We start from the raw sequence: 14,438 nt of genomic DNA on the forward strand, positions 1-14,438 counted from the left end.
ACTTAAAGTGATGAAAGGGAAGAACCTACAACCAAGATTACTCTACCCGGCAAGGATCTCATTTAGATTTGATGGAGAAATCAAAAGCTTTACAGACAAGCAAAAGCTAAGAGAATTCAGCACCACCAAACCAGCTCTACAACAAATGCTAAAGGAACTTCTCTAAGTGGGAAACACAAGAGAAGAAAAGGACCTACAAAAACAAACCCAAAACAATTAAGAAAATGGTCATAGGAACATACATATCGATAATTACCTTAAACGTGAATGGATTAAACGCCCCAACCAAAAGACATAGACTGGCTGAATGGATACAAAAACAGGACCCATATATATGCTGTCTACAAGAGACCCACTTTAGACCTAGGGACACATACAGACTGAAAGTTAGGGGATGGAAAAAGATATTCCATGCAAATGGAAATCAAAAGAAAGCTGGAGTAGCTATACTCATATCAGATAAAATAGACTTGAAAATAAAGAATGTTACAAGAGACAAGGAAGGACACTACATAATGATCCAGGGATCAATCCAAGAAGAAGATATAACAATTATAAATATATATGCACCCAACATAGGAGCACCTCAATACATAAGGCAACTGCTAACAGCTATAAAAGAGGAAATCGACAGTAACACAATAATAGTGGGGGACTTTAACACTTCACTTACACCAATGGACAGATCATCCAAAATGAAAATAAATAAGGAAACAGAAGCTTTAAATGACACAATAGACCAGATAGATTTAATTGATATATATAGGACATTCCATCCAAAAACAGCAGATTACACATTCTTCTCAAGTGCGCACGGAACATTCTCCAGGATAGATCACATCTTGGGTCACAAATCAAGCCTCAGTAAATTTAAGAAAATTGAAATCATACCAAGCATCTTTTCTGACCACAACGCTATGAGATTAGAAATGAATTACAGGGAAAAAAACGTAAAAAAGACAAACACATGGAGGCTAAACAATACGTTACTAAATAACCAAAAGATCACTGAAGAAATCAAAGAGGAAATAAAAAAATACCTAGAGACAAATGACAATGAAAACACGACGACCCAAAACCTATGGGATGCAGCAAAAGCGGTTCTAAGAGGGAAGTTTATAGCTATACAAGCCTACCTAAAGAAACAAGAAAAATCTCAAGTAAACAATCTAACCTTACACCTAAAGAAACTAGAGAAAGAAGAACAAACAAAACCCAAAGTTAGCAGAAGGAAAGAAATCATAAAGATCAGAGCAGAAATAAATGAGATAGAAACAAAGAAAACAATAGCAAAGATCAATAAAACTAAAAGTTGGTTCTTTGAGAAGATAAACAAAATTGATAAGCCATTAGCCAGACTCATCAAGAAAAAGAGGGAGAGGACTCAAATCAATAAAATCAGAAATGAAAAAGGAGAAGTTACAACAGACACCGCAGAAATACAAAGCATCCTAAGAGACTACTACAAGCAACTCTATGCCAATAAAATGGACAACCTGGAAGAAATGGACACATTCTTAGAAAGGTATAACCTTCCAAGACTGAATCAGGAAGAAACAGAAAATATGAACAGACCAATCACAAGCACTGAAATTGAAACTGTGATTAAAAATCTTTCAACAAACAAAAGCCCAGGACCAGATGGCTTCACAGGCGAATTCTATCAAACTTTTAGAGAAGAGCTAACACCTATCCTTCTCAAACTCTTCCAAAATATAGCAGAGGGAGGAACACTCCCAAACTCTTTCTACGAGGCCACCATCACCCTGATACCAAAACCAGACAAAGATGTCACAAAGAAAGAAAACTACAGGCCATATCTCTGATGAACATAGATGCAAAAATCCTCAACAAAATATTAGCAAACAGAATCCAACAGCACATTAAAAGGATCATACACCATGATCAAGTGGGGTTTATCCCAGGAATGCAAGGATTCTTCAATATATGCAAATCAATCAATGTGATACACCGTATTAACAAACTGAAGGATAAAAACCATATGATCATCTCAATAGATGCAGAAAAAGCTTTTGACAAAATTCAACACCTATTTATGATAAAAAGTCTCCAGGAAGCAGGCATAGAGGGAACTTACCTCAGCATAATAAAGGCCATATATGACAAACCCACAGCCAACATCGTTCTCAATGGTGAAAAACTGAAACCATTTCCTCTAAAATCAGGAAAAAGACAAGGTTACCCAATCTTACCACTATTATTCAACATAGTTTTGGAAGTTTTAGCCACAGCAATCAGAGAAGAAAAAGAAGTAAAGGAATCCAAATCGGAAAAGAAGAAGTAAAACTGTCACTGTTTGCAGATGACATGGTACTATACATAGAGAATCCTAAAGATTCTATCAGAAAACTACTAGAGCTAATCAATGAATTTGGTAAAGTAGCAGAATACAAAATTAATGCACAGAAATCTCTTGCATTCCTATACATTAATGATGAAAAATCTGAAAGAGAAATTAAGGAAACACTCCCATTTACCATTGCAACAAAAAGAATTAAATACGTAGGAATAAACCTACCTAAGGAGACAAAAGACCTCTATGCAGAAAACCATAAGACACTGATGAAAGAAGTTAAAGATGATACAAACAGATGGAGAGATATACCATGTTCTTGGATTGGAAGAATCAACATTGTGAAAATGACTCTACTACCCAAAGCAATCTACAGATTCAGTGCAATCCCTATCAAACTACCACTAGCATTTTTCACAGAACTAGAACAAAAAAATTCACAATTTGTATGGAAACGCAAAAGACCCTGAATAGCCAAAGCAATCTTGAGAAAGAAGAGTGGAACTGGAGGAATCAGGCTCCCTGACTTCAAACTATACTACAAAGCTACAGTAATCAAGACAGTATGGTACTGGCACAAAAACAGAAATATAGATCAGTGGAACAGGATAGAAAGCCCAGAGATAAACCCATGCACATATGGTCACCTTATCTTTGATAAAGGAGGCAAGAATATACAATGGAGAAAAGACAGCCTCTTCAATAAGTGGTGCTGGGAAAACTGGACAGCTACATGTAGAAGAATGAAATTAGAGCACTCCCTAACACCATACACAAAAATAAACTCAAAATGGATTAAAGACCTAAATATAAGGCCAGATATTATAAAACTCTTAGAGCAAAACATAGGAGGAACACTCTATGACATAAATCACAGCAAGATTCTTTTTGACCCACCTCCTAGAGAAATGGAAATAAAAACAAAAATAAACAAATGGGACCTAATGAAACTTAAAAGCTTTTGCACAGGAAAGGAAACTATAAATAAGAGGAAAAGACAACCCTCAGAATGGGAGAAAATATTTGCAAATGAAGCAACTGACAAAGGATTACTCTCCAAAATATACAAGCAGCTCATGCAGCTCAATATCAAAAAAACAAACTACCCAATCCAAAAATGGGCAGAAGACCTAAATAGACATTTCTCCAAAGAAGACATACAGATTGCCAACAAACACATGAAGGGATGCTCAACATCACTAATCATTAGAGAAATGCAAATCAAAACTACAATGAGATATCACCTCACACCAGTCAGAATGGCCATCATCAAAAAATCTAGAAACAGTAAATGCTGGAGAGGGTGTGGAGAAAAGGGAACCCTCTTGCACTGTTGGTGGGAGTGTAAATTGATACATCCACTATGGAGAACACTATGGAGGTTCCTTAAAAAACTAAAAATAGAACTACCATATGACCCAGCAATCCCACTACTGGGCATATACCCAGAGAAAACCGTAATTCAAAAAGACACATGCACCCGAATGTTCATTGCAGCACTATTTACAATAGCCAGGTCATGGAAGCAACCTAAATGCCCATCAACAGACGAATGGATAAAGAAGTTGTGGTACATATATACAATGGAATATTACTCAGCCATAAAAAGGAACGAAATTGAGTTATATGTAGTGAGGTAGATGGATCTAGAGTCTGTCATACAGAGTGAAGTAAGTCAGAAAGAGAAAAACAAATACTGTATGGTAACACAGATATATGGAATCTAAAAAAAAAAAAAAGGTTCTGATGAACCTAGTGGCAGGACAGGAATAAAGACACAGACGTAGAGAATGGACTTGAGGACACGGGGAGGGGGAAGGGTAAGCTGGGATGAAGTGAAAGAGTAACACTGACATATATATATTACTACATGTAAAATAGATAGCTAGTGGGAAACAGCTGCATAGCACAGGGAGATCAGCTCGGTGCTTTGCGACCACCTAGAGGAGTGGGATAAGGAGGGTGGGAGGAAGACGTGAGAGGGAGGGGATATGGGGATATACCTATGCATTTGGCTGATTCACTTTGTTATACAGCAGAAAGTAACACAACATTGTAAAGCAGTTATACTCCAATAAAGATGTTTTAAAAAAAAAAGAATAGATGATGGCAGGCCCCATATTTCCTAAACTAACTGATCAGGGGAACAGAACTGCTTCTGTGTTCCTATTCCACTGTTTGGGATTGAATGAGGTCTGAACTTAATAGGGTTGGCAGGAGGAACCACTGGAAATTCTTAACCAACAGAGTGACAGGACAAGACTTCAAAAAGAGGCATGAGCAGTAAAGAGAAAGACAGAGTAGGAGAGACAGGGAGGCTGTTAACAGGGACTTAGGCCAGAGGAGATGCATGTGCAGACAGAGAAGAACCTGTAGCCATGACCCTCCACTGTCTGATCTCACTAACTCTCCCTCATGCATTTGAACTCTGCTCTTTCTGTTTACCTAGTGGTTCCACTTACGCCCTGCCCCGTCTTTCTCTGTGCCCCTGCCTAGAATGTCCTTGTCCATTCCATCTGTCTATCCATATTCTACACATTTTTCAAGACCAACTCACAACGCCTTCCCTACAAAGCTTTCTCTGATTGTTTATTCCAGTCCACAATAATCTGTCCTCTTTGTGAATTCTCAGTTTTTCGTTAAAGGCAGGTCTACTTTTCTGACACTGATATGTGCTTAAAAATACCTATAGTTTACTTTTCATCTTGATAATCCACTCGTGAGTCCCTTTCCCAGCAGGTCTCAGGAAAATGATCAACTCTAGTATAATTTTCATCGATTCTAGATTCAAGAGGCCATCTTGTGGCAAAAAGGGGAAATGCATGCTTTGTAAATAGGAAACTCTTGAGGCCATAATAGCACCTGCAGGAGAAGGGAAAGCTATCTGACTTTTGTTTTTACAGTTCTCCTTTCTGATACAGTTTCTGAAATACAGAATACATTACAATAAAAATCAAGAATTATCTGTGTAAACGACTGAGTCGCTTTCTAATTATTCTACCCATCTACCTACTAGTAAGTTCTTTAATGGCTGTTCAAATAACATTTACCGAGCATCTATTAATACAATGCTAACAGTGTTGGGGTCTTGTAAGGTGAGTTCAGGTTTTAAAAGGGTCAATTAATCTATGAAGGCAGCATTTCTCAGAGTGTTCCATGGAAAACTAGTCCCTAAAGTTGGCCTGAGGAAAAAAAGGGTTCCTTGGCCAAACTGGTTTGCAAAGCCCTGAATACTGTACTTTAGCACAGATATTCCCATTGCATATTAATAAGTCAGAGGATCTGAGAAGTCCTGAAATAAGAGAACCTGTTTAACCCGGTTTAACCCAATGTTTGCCAAGCTTACTTGACCCTAAAGCTCTTTTAAAGTTACATCAACTGGGCTTCCCTGGTGGTGCAGTGGTTAAGAATCCGCCTGCCAATGCAGGGACACAGGTTTGAGCCCTGGTCCGGGAAGATCCCACATGCCGTGGAGCAACTAAGCCTGTGCGCCACAACTACTGAACCTGCGCTCTAGAGCCCGTGAGACACAACTAATGAGCCCGCGAGACACAACTAATGGGCCCGTGTGCCACAACTACTGAGCCCACGCACCTAGAGCCCGTGCTCTGCAACAAGAGAAGCCACCACAATGAGAAGCCCACGCACCGCAACGAAGAGTAGCCTCCACTCGCTGCAACTAGAGAAAGCCCGCACGCAGCAACAAAGACCCAATGCAGCCAAAAATAAATAAAATAAATAAATTTATAAAAAAATAAATTAAAAAAATAAAGTTACATCAATTAACATTCTGCAGAACGATTGTTTCAGTGTTCCACGCACTTAGAAAACACTGCCTTGAGGTAATTTGGCTCAGGGTTTTTTGAATGGAGCTGAGATTTTATCAAAAGATAACGTAAAATGGGCCAAACCCACACTCCCACTGCTTCAAGTCCTTTGCTGAACCAGGTTGGGTATTAAAAGAATAAAATCCAACTCCTACCTCCTCCGTAGTGAAAATAGCAAGGACTCATATACGCTTACTCTGTGCCAGGCACTATTCTAAGCATGTCACATATTTAATCCTCATAATAATAACATCTGCCTGACACTTAAATACTATCTTCCATTACTCCATTTTACAAGCAAGGTAACTGAGGAACAAAGAGAATAAGTAACTTGCCCGAGGTCGCTGGTTAGCAAAGAGTAGAGTGGGCATTTGAACCAAGGCAGGCTGGCTCCTGAGTCTGTGTTTTTACCCAGGAAGCGCCCCCTAAAACACCAACCCGCCAGCCCTTGTCTTAGAGCAGACACTCAGCTCCATGCTGCCCTTGGAATTGCTTTCCATGGATGGATGGTGAACAGTGTGGAGCAAATTCAGGAACACTCTCATATTCCAGATGGGGAAAAAAAGGCACAGACAGGACCAAAGTCAGCCTTTCTCTGCTCGGGCTCTCGCTTCCACCCCCTTGCTGTGTGTGGACACAGAGATTTGGCAGTTGAGCATCACCTGTTTGGCCTCCCTGCCAACCATGGCGGGTGGGGAGGGACTCATTTCTCTGGTCTGAGACTGGTGGTGATGTGGGAAGAATGAGCCATTTTCTCAATAAAATTTAAATCCCCAACACCAAAAAGAGAACTGTCTGATAAAACTGTTTCAAAGTAAGTGGACTGAGAAATGTTTTTGTGTTAAAGACGATACAATTCATCATATTTACCCTGAGAAAAGGGCCATTTCCAAAATTGTGATGTTAAGGTATTATGAAAAAGGCCACATTTTGTAATTGAAGATCTTACGTGGTCAGTCCAGGGGAGAAAATAAATCAGATTACTCAATAACAAAGTTTGTTCAGAAGTGCAGTGTTATAATTGGTCACCAAAATGCAGTGCCTCTGAAATTTTGGCAAAAAAATTCAAATCCTCCAATGACTTAGATAATAAAAGGATGCTTAAGTACAGTTGCAGTGATTTCATTTTCTAACTTTAAAAAGCCATCATTTTTTTTAAAACTCATAAAATATGCCCCACATACATTCTGATTTTCCTGAGGTGACCCTCAAACAAAACTAAATCTTCCACACTGGAGCAGAGGAATTGGACCCTGAAGACTCTTGGGGTGAGACAGGCCTCAAAAGCGCCCCCACCTAGCGCCAGGAGACTTCTGGCAAGTTCCTAGACTCCTCTGAGCCTCGATTTCTTCAAATGGGGACCCTAATACTACTTCCCTTAAAATTTAACAGAAAAATTCCTCAAGGTCCCTAGAACGGTCATTCCCCTCAAGAAGGCACTAGATTCATTTAAAACAGCTGTTGCTGGCACAGCTCAAGAAACAAGGATCAAGTCTCACTCTCGTCCCAGCTGCCTCCTGCCCTCCCGCCCTCATCAGCTTTCCTTGCTACCTCAGCACTAGGGTTACTAGATTCTCAAATGTGGCTTTTAGTTACGGTAGCTCTCCTAGTTCACTGATAGCTACTCTGTTTATCAGAGGAAAAGATGCTCTTTCAACCTTTTGGGAAAATACAGCAGCGGGTTGGTTCCTCCTGCTCTAAGGCAGGGTTTCTCCATCTTGGCGTGATTGACATTTGGCGCTGTCCTGCGCATATGAAGGATCCTGGTCTCCTCCCACTAGATGCCCGTGTGCCGCCCGAGAGGTCTCCAGACATTGCCACATGTCCTCTGAGGGGTTCCCCAGGTCGAGAACCACTGCTCTGACTTTAAAGTTTTGAGCCCGAACCCTGAAACCTGAATATTTTCTTCCTGGCTGAAAACTGAAACGAAAGGAAACTCTAAAGGGTAGCCTTCGGATACTTGGTGGTCTCTCTCCCTCTCGCAACTCCCAGCATATCAGCAGCCTTCATGTAAGTGCTCGCACATGAGGTAGGTGCCAAACTCAAATGATTCCAAATTTCCTCCCCCTGCCAGCTACAGAATGGGCACCGCACAGGAAAGAGATCTGAGCACAGGTCGTCCAGGGAAATGCAATACTTTTATTCTGAGAGAAGGAAAATTGGGGAGAAAGAACGTTATCTTTATGTACATTAGCCAGCAAGCAGTGGGACCCCAGAAACCTTCTTTGAATGGCCTACACTATCTTCAAACCTGAATGGGAAAGGGAAAGTATCCCATGAACTGGGTAGCTTTGTTAATGAAGTTTTCAAATGCATAATGTGAAAAATATCTAGGTAAATGAGACAATAAAAGCATGTGTCTAGGTTGCTGTGGGTGGGCAGGGATAGGTAGGACACAAGAGATTTTAGGGCAGGGAAGCTATTCTGTATGATACTACAATGGTGGATATGTGACTTTATGCCTTTGTCAAAACTCGTAGAACTGTACAACACAAGAGCGAACCCTGATGTAAACTATGGACTTTAGCTAATAATAATATATCGATATTGACTCATCAATTACAACAAATGTACCACACCAGTGTAAGATGTCAGTAACAGGGGAGACAGGGCAGGGTGGGGTATTGCCGGTGTATGGGAGCTGTCTGCACTTTCTGTTTTATTTTTCTGGAAATAGAAAACTGCTCTAAAAAATAAAGTTATTAACTGTTTTTAAAAGTGAGTATTTGGAAAAGCAGAGGTCAGAAAAAGAGAGGAATCATCTCTGTAAATATTTGTAATGTAACATACCCTTCTTGTGTTAAATAATGCAAAATCAAAATAAGAAGATTTTTTCGTCGTGCTTCTGTCCTCATCTCGCACTGTGAACAAAAAAGAAAATGTAGGTGAGACGACAATGAAATATAACACTCCTTTTATAGCAATAAACCCTTGACGGTAAATGTAACCTGTCAAAAGCAAGAAGCATAACTTAAAGGCTGGAAGGCAGTTTGATGTCTCTAAGGATATATAAAGTTGTTTTCCATTGTTATTTTCTTCTCAGAGCTGCCTTCTCAATTGTAAACTGAAGGTACAATGATTTCGATTGGGATTGCACTTGACTAGTTAACTTCTTACTGCCAAGCTAATTGGCATTTTGTTGCTTATCACCGCAAAGAAACAAATATATGCACGTCTATTTGGACCAGGTGAAGGAAAGTGATGATAAACTCATGAGCCAGAAATCAAGCTGTACCATCACAGGTGCTGACCTGCTACTGCATCTTAAATTCACTCGGAGGCCCACCCAGACCCTGCACAAACGTGGAGATGAGTTCCAATAATCCTTTCAGGGGGACCCCGCAGCTGAGCACTTAGAATATCCACTGAGTAGCAGAGGCCATAAAGGGGACATTCCTGCATAACAATGTCCTTATTCAAACTGGATGAATTTGTACTTTTACTCACAGTATTAATGTGCTACATTACGTTATCTGGTATCTCAAATTCCCCTGAAATGTATTCATAAAATATTTACTTTCACTAATACTTCCCTTATTTGACAACAACTTACCTTTATCTAAGGAGAACACAGGTAAGAACTGGACGAAAGCAAAAAAGGCCCCTGAGTGGCCCAAATTATGTCATAAAATCTAGGCACAAACACACTGATGACATAAAAAATTTTCAGGCATTCATCCACACTTTCTAAAAATTAATGTAATAAAATTAAAAATGCATACAGTTACTTAAAAATCAAATAGTACTATATTTTCTTTCATTTTAAGTTGCTTTTTCATTGTGATAAAATATACATAACATAAAATTTACCATTTTAACCATTTTTAAGTGTACAGTTTAGTGGCATTAAGTATATTCAAATTGCACAACTATCACTACCATCCATCTTCAGGACTTTTTATCTTCCCCAACTAAAACTCTATATTCTTTAGACAATAACTCCATCCCCCTAACCCCTGCCATCACCATTCTACTTCCTGTCTCAGTGAATTTGTCTATTCCAGGTTCCTCGTGTAGGGGGAACTCATTTGTCCTTTTGTGACTGGCTTATTTCACTTATCATAATGTCATCAAGGTTCATCCATGCTGTAGCGTGTGTGTGGCTCAGTAATATAGTACTATACATTTTTAAGGAAAAACAATAGACTCTGTCCCACTCCACTACCCGCTCCGCCCACTCCCGAGAGGCAACAACCTTAATTACTTTAGCTGTTTCTTCTGATATTTGCCTCCATGTTTTTAAACATATCACTGTTTCATAATATATGAATATTAGACATTAAACTATTCACTTCTTGTTAAGGTAGATGAGCAGTAAGCTGCCTTACGGACTTCTCACCCTCTCCTCCCCTTACAGTTATAGCAGTATGCAGTGATTACATTATTATGACTGTGTAAATAATGCTGCTGAGTCAAAAAGTACTGTGGTTACTTTACCATTTCTGGACAACATTATTTTCCTTGGAATGAAGAATTGCCTCATTTTAAAAATTTGGTTACTTTTCTATATACCTATTGCTAATTTTCAAATCCCAACATACCTCTAAAGGCCCCTCACATCACTTTGCACACCATCAAACACATCAGACGATGTGTCAGTTACACTCCCCCCAGCCATGGCTTCCCTGGAGCCTCCGCCCTCCCTCTCCACTCTAGGTTGCTGACTGTTAGGCCTGCTACGCGTGCTCACCCAGGGATTTCCCTTGGAAACTTTCCTGCATTGGATCCCCTAGGAATGGAATCTTCTCCTTTACTGGTCACTGGTTTGGTTTAGTAAAGCACACATCCTCTAAAGTAAAGGTACACGGAGATAAATGTGGTTGAGAATTTGCATGCCTGAAAGTGTTTTTATTCTATTTAAAAATTTGATAGTTTGAAAGGGCATAACATTCTTATTCCTTTGCAGGTAAAGGATCTTTTATTCCCAGGAAGCTTTTAGAATCTTATTTTTAACTCTGGTGTTCTGAAATTATACAACTTCGTTGGTGCCAGCCTTTTTCCATTCGTTGTGCTGGCCGTTGTCAAGCTGGACATTCTCATGCTTCCGTTCTAAAAGAAAATGCCTTTTATTATTTCTGTGATAAATTACTCCCCTTTGTTTTCTCCAGTTTAAGAACCTCTATTAATTGAATGGGATATAACCTGGATTGATCTTTTAAGATTTTTTCTCCTATAGTGTCCCTTTTCTTTGTCTCTTTTTTCTATTTTCTGGGGAAACTCCTTGGCCTTGTCTTTGAACCACTCTACAGAATTTATTTAGACAATAATATTTTTAACTTCCAAGAGCTTGTTCTTATTCTCTGATTGTTCCTTTTTCACAACATCTTGTTCTTTTTTTTTTTTAAGACATCTGGCAGTTTCCCAATATTTATTTATTTGTTTGTTTGTTTTTGCCACACCATGCGTCACGTGGGATCTTGGTTCCCCAACCAGGGATAGAACCTGCGCCCCCTGCATTGGAAGTGCAGAGTCTTAACCACTGGACCGCCAGGGAAGTCCCTTGTTCTTGTTTTTTGAATGCACTATTCTCTTATGATTCAATGTCAGTTATGTTCAATATTTGCTGTTTATGTAGGCAGGTAAAACACTATTTTATAAAGATATCCATCCAAAATGATTCAAATAAAGTTTTGTTGCTTAAGGTAATAAGTTTTTATTCAGACTGCCAGAAAATAAAGAAAATGAAGCAACCTGTGTTTCAAAGAGCTTGTGAAGGAAGTATAGTACCACTTTTTCAACGAAAAGGTATTCTGTTTTCTGCCACTCAAAAGGTAGTTATTGCTTTTTTAAAAAATTAATTTGCATTTTATTTATCACAGTTTTATACACATTTTGTTGTTGTTTTTGTTAGTTTAATGTTTTGCTTTGAATTCAGGCTAAAATGAATGAAATCAAGTTCTCAGAAGTCTAAGAGAAAAGGAGATTAAAGGAAAATTATAATCCTTGAAGTAATAAAATATATAAAACACAAAAAGTAGCGACTTAGACTGGGATAAAATATTTACAAATGACACATCTGATAAAGAACTATTATTAAAAATATACAGAGCTCTTAAAACTCCACAATAAGGAAATAAACAACCCAATTAAAAATGGGCAAAAGAGATGAACAGACACCTCAACAAAAGAGATATAGGGATGGTAGATAAATATATAAAAAGATGCTCAACATCATATGTCACCAGGGAATGACAAATTAAAACAACAACAAGATAGCACTGCACACCTCTTAGAATGGTGAAAATCCAAAACACTAACACCACCACCTGCCGGTGAGGATGTAGAGCAATGGGAACTCTCATTTATTGCTGGTGGGAATGCAAAACAGTACAGCCACTTTGGAAGACAGTTTGGTGATTTCTTACAAAATTAAACATATCCTTACCATATGATCCAGCAGTCACGCTCCTTGGAATTTACTCCAGAGTTGAAAACATGTTTACACACAAACTTGCACACTGAAGCTGCTGATGCAGCTTTATTCATAATCGCCAAAATCAACCAAAATGCCCTTCAGTAGATGAATGGATAAATAAAGTGTGGTACATCCACACAATGGAATATTAATCAGTAGTAAAAAAAAAATAATAAACTACCAAGCCATGAAAAGACATGTAGGAAACTTAGATGCATATTACTAAGTTAAAAAAGCCAATCTGAAAAGGTTACAATGCAAGAAATTTTCACATATTGAGGTATGGGGAAGTCACTCTGGCGTATGCATGATTTGGCTTGAATAGAATAGCCTGTTCTGTAGCCTATCAGACAAATTGTACGTCTGCCTTAACCATTAAGGAAAAGATGCGTTTAAAAATCAAAACGGAGTAACTGTGGTTCAGGCATCCAAAATGGAGCCTGGTGGCCATTGTGGATATGGTTTCAGACACGTTCCTGCATTACTAAGAATTTGAATTTCTGAACTGTATCAGACTCAAGGACACCACCAGCCATTCTCAAAACAAGATCTGCTAGCAGCTGCAACCATTTTGGACCCAGCCAATACTTACTTAACAAGCACCCTTACTTCTTGCCAGCCCCAATCATAATTCGTGATAAACAATTCATGTAACTAGTTGTAACCTTGCAATTTTTGCCTTGATAATCCTCCCCCATTTTGCAGTCCTGCAGAACACAATTCAAATGCTTCTTGAATCTGTGTCTCCTGGACTATAGTCCTCAATTTGGCTCAAATAAAACTCCTTTTTAGTCCTTTTATAGATTGTTTATTGGTTATTTGTGTCAACAGTTTTATACTGTATGTTTCCAACTATATGACATTCTGGGAAAGGCAAAACTATGATGACAGTAAAAAGATACTGGTGGCCAGTTTGGGGGAGCGGAAGGGAGGCAGAGCACAGAGAATTTCAGGGCAGTGAAATTATTCTATATGATACTATCATCATGCCTACATGTCATTAAAGATTTGTCAAAATCCATAGAATGTGCACCAGAAGTGAACTCTAATGTAAACTACGGACTTTGAGTGACAATGATGTGTCAAGGTAGGTTCATCTGACACAGGAGGTTGATACTGGGGAAGCCGGTGCACGTGTGGGGCAGGGGGTATACGGGAATTCTCCATACTTTCCACTCAATTTTGCTGTGAACCCAAAACTGCTCTAAAAAATGTCTATTTTTTTAAACTATTAACTGATTTTTAAACAAATATATCAGACCTAACATATTTAAATGGAGTCACCCTTCAACGTAGTTACCTCAGCAGGTCATGCTTTTATTCCATTGCTCAAAACATTTCCGAAACTCATCTTTTGAAATTGTCTTCAATGTAGATTAATGACCATAGTCTTCCCCAGCCCACATTTACAAAAATAATATGTGGCCCTGTAGAAAACTGGGACAATGCATAAAGGCACAAGAAAAAAATTAGATATTTTGGTCACATTCTTTCCATCTTCTTACAAAATAGGCTTCTCATGTGTTTTGATAACCTGTGCTTTTTCTTCTTAAAAATATCAATACTTTGTAAATATTTTTCCCAGTTATTAAAAGTTTTTCTAAAACATGACTTTTAATGACTGCAGAGAATGCACCATAACTTAATCACCCCTCAGCTGTTGGACAGTCCTCTTATTTGAAGTTGTGCCTCACCAAATTTAAGAACGCACTTTATTAGCAGTTTTGACTCTTTCTAAAATCCAAATTTGCCCTCAAGGACAGATCTGATAACATTTGGAGAGCTTTACAACTGTATGACAGGTTATTCTTAAAAGATGACCTTTGGTACATTTCTACCTCTGTCCTTGAAGAAACCCCTTTTGTCCGAGTGAGTTAAGAAA

The 14,438-nt window shown here is 38.7% G+C and overlaps 1 protein-coding gene across 9 annotated transcripts in view; it reads right to left on the minus strand.

Annotated features, from left to right (window-relative positions):
- Positions 1-14,438, minus strand: part of KATNAL2 (katanin catalytic subunit A1 like 2) — a 105,590-nt gene that overhangs the window by 45,835 nt on the left and 45,317 nt on the right. For 8 of the 9 annotated variants that reach the window (XM_082416602.1, XM_082416599.1, XM_082416601.1 and 5 more), the window contains exon 2: positions 8,932-9,002. The exons of the other annotated variant lie outside the window; for it this stretch is intronic. In XM_082416602.1, the coding sequence (XP_082272728.1) occupies positions 8,932-9,002 (71 nt within the window). The remainder of the gene's footprint in view (positions 1-8,931; positions 9,003-14,438) is intronic. 9 annotated transcript variants of the gene reach the window in all.

This window comes from Balaenoptera physalus (genome assembly GCF_965194825.1).
Source record: "Balaenoptera physalus genome assembly, chromosome: 12".
NCBI classification, from domain to species: Eukaryota; Metazoa; Chordata; class Mammalia; order Artiodactyla; family Balaenopteridae; genus Balaenoptera; species Balaenoptera physalus.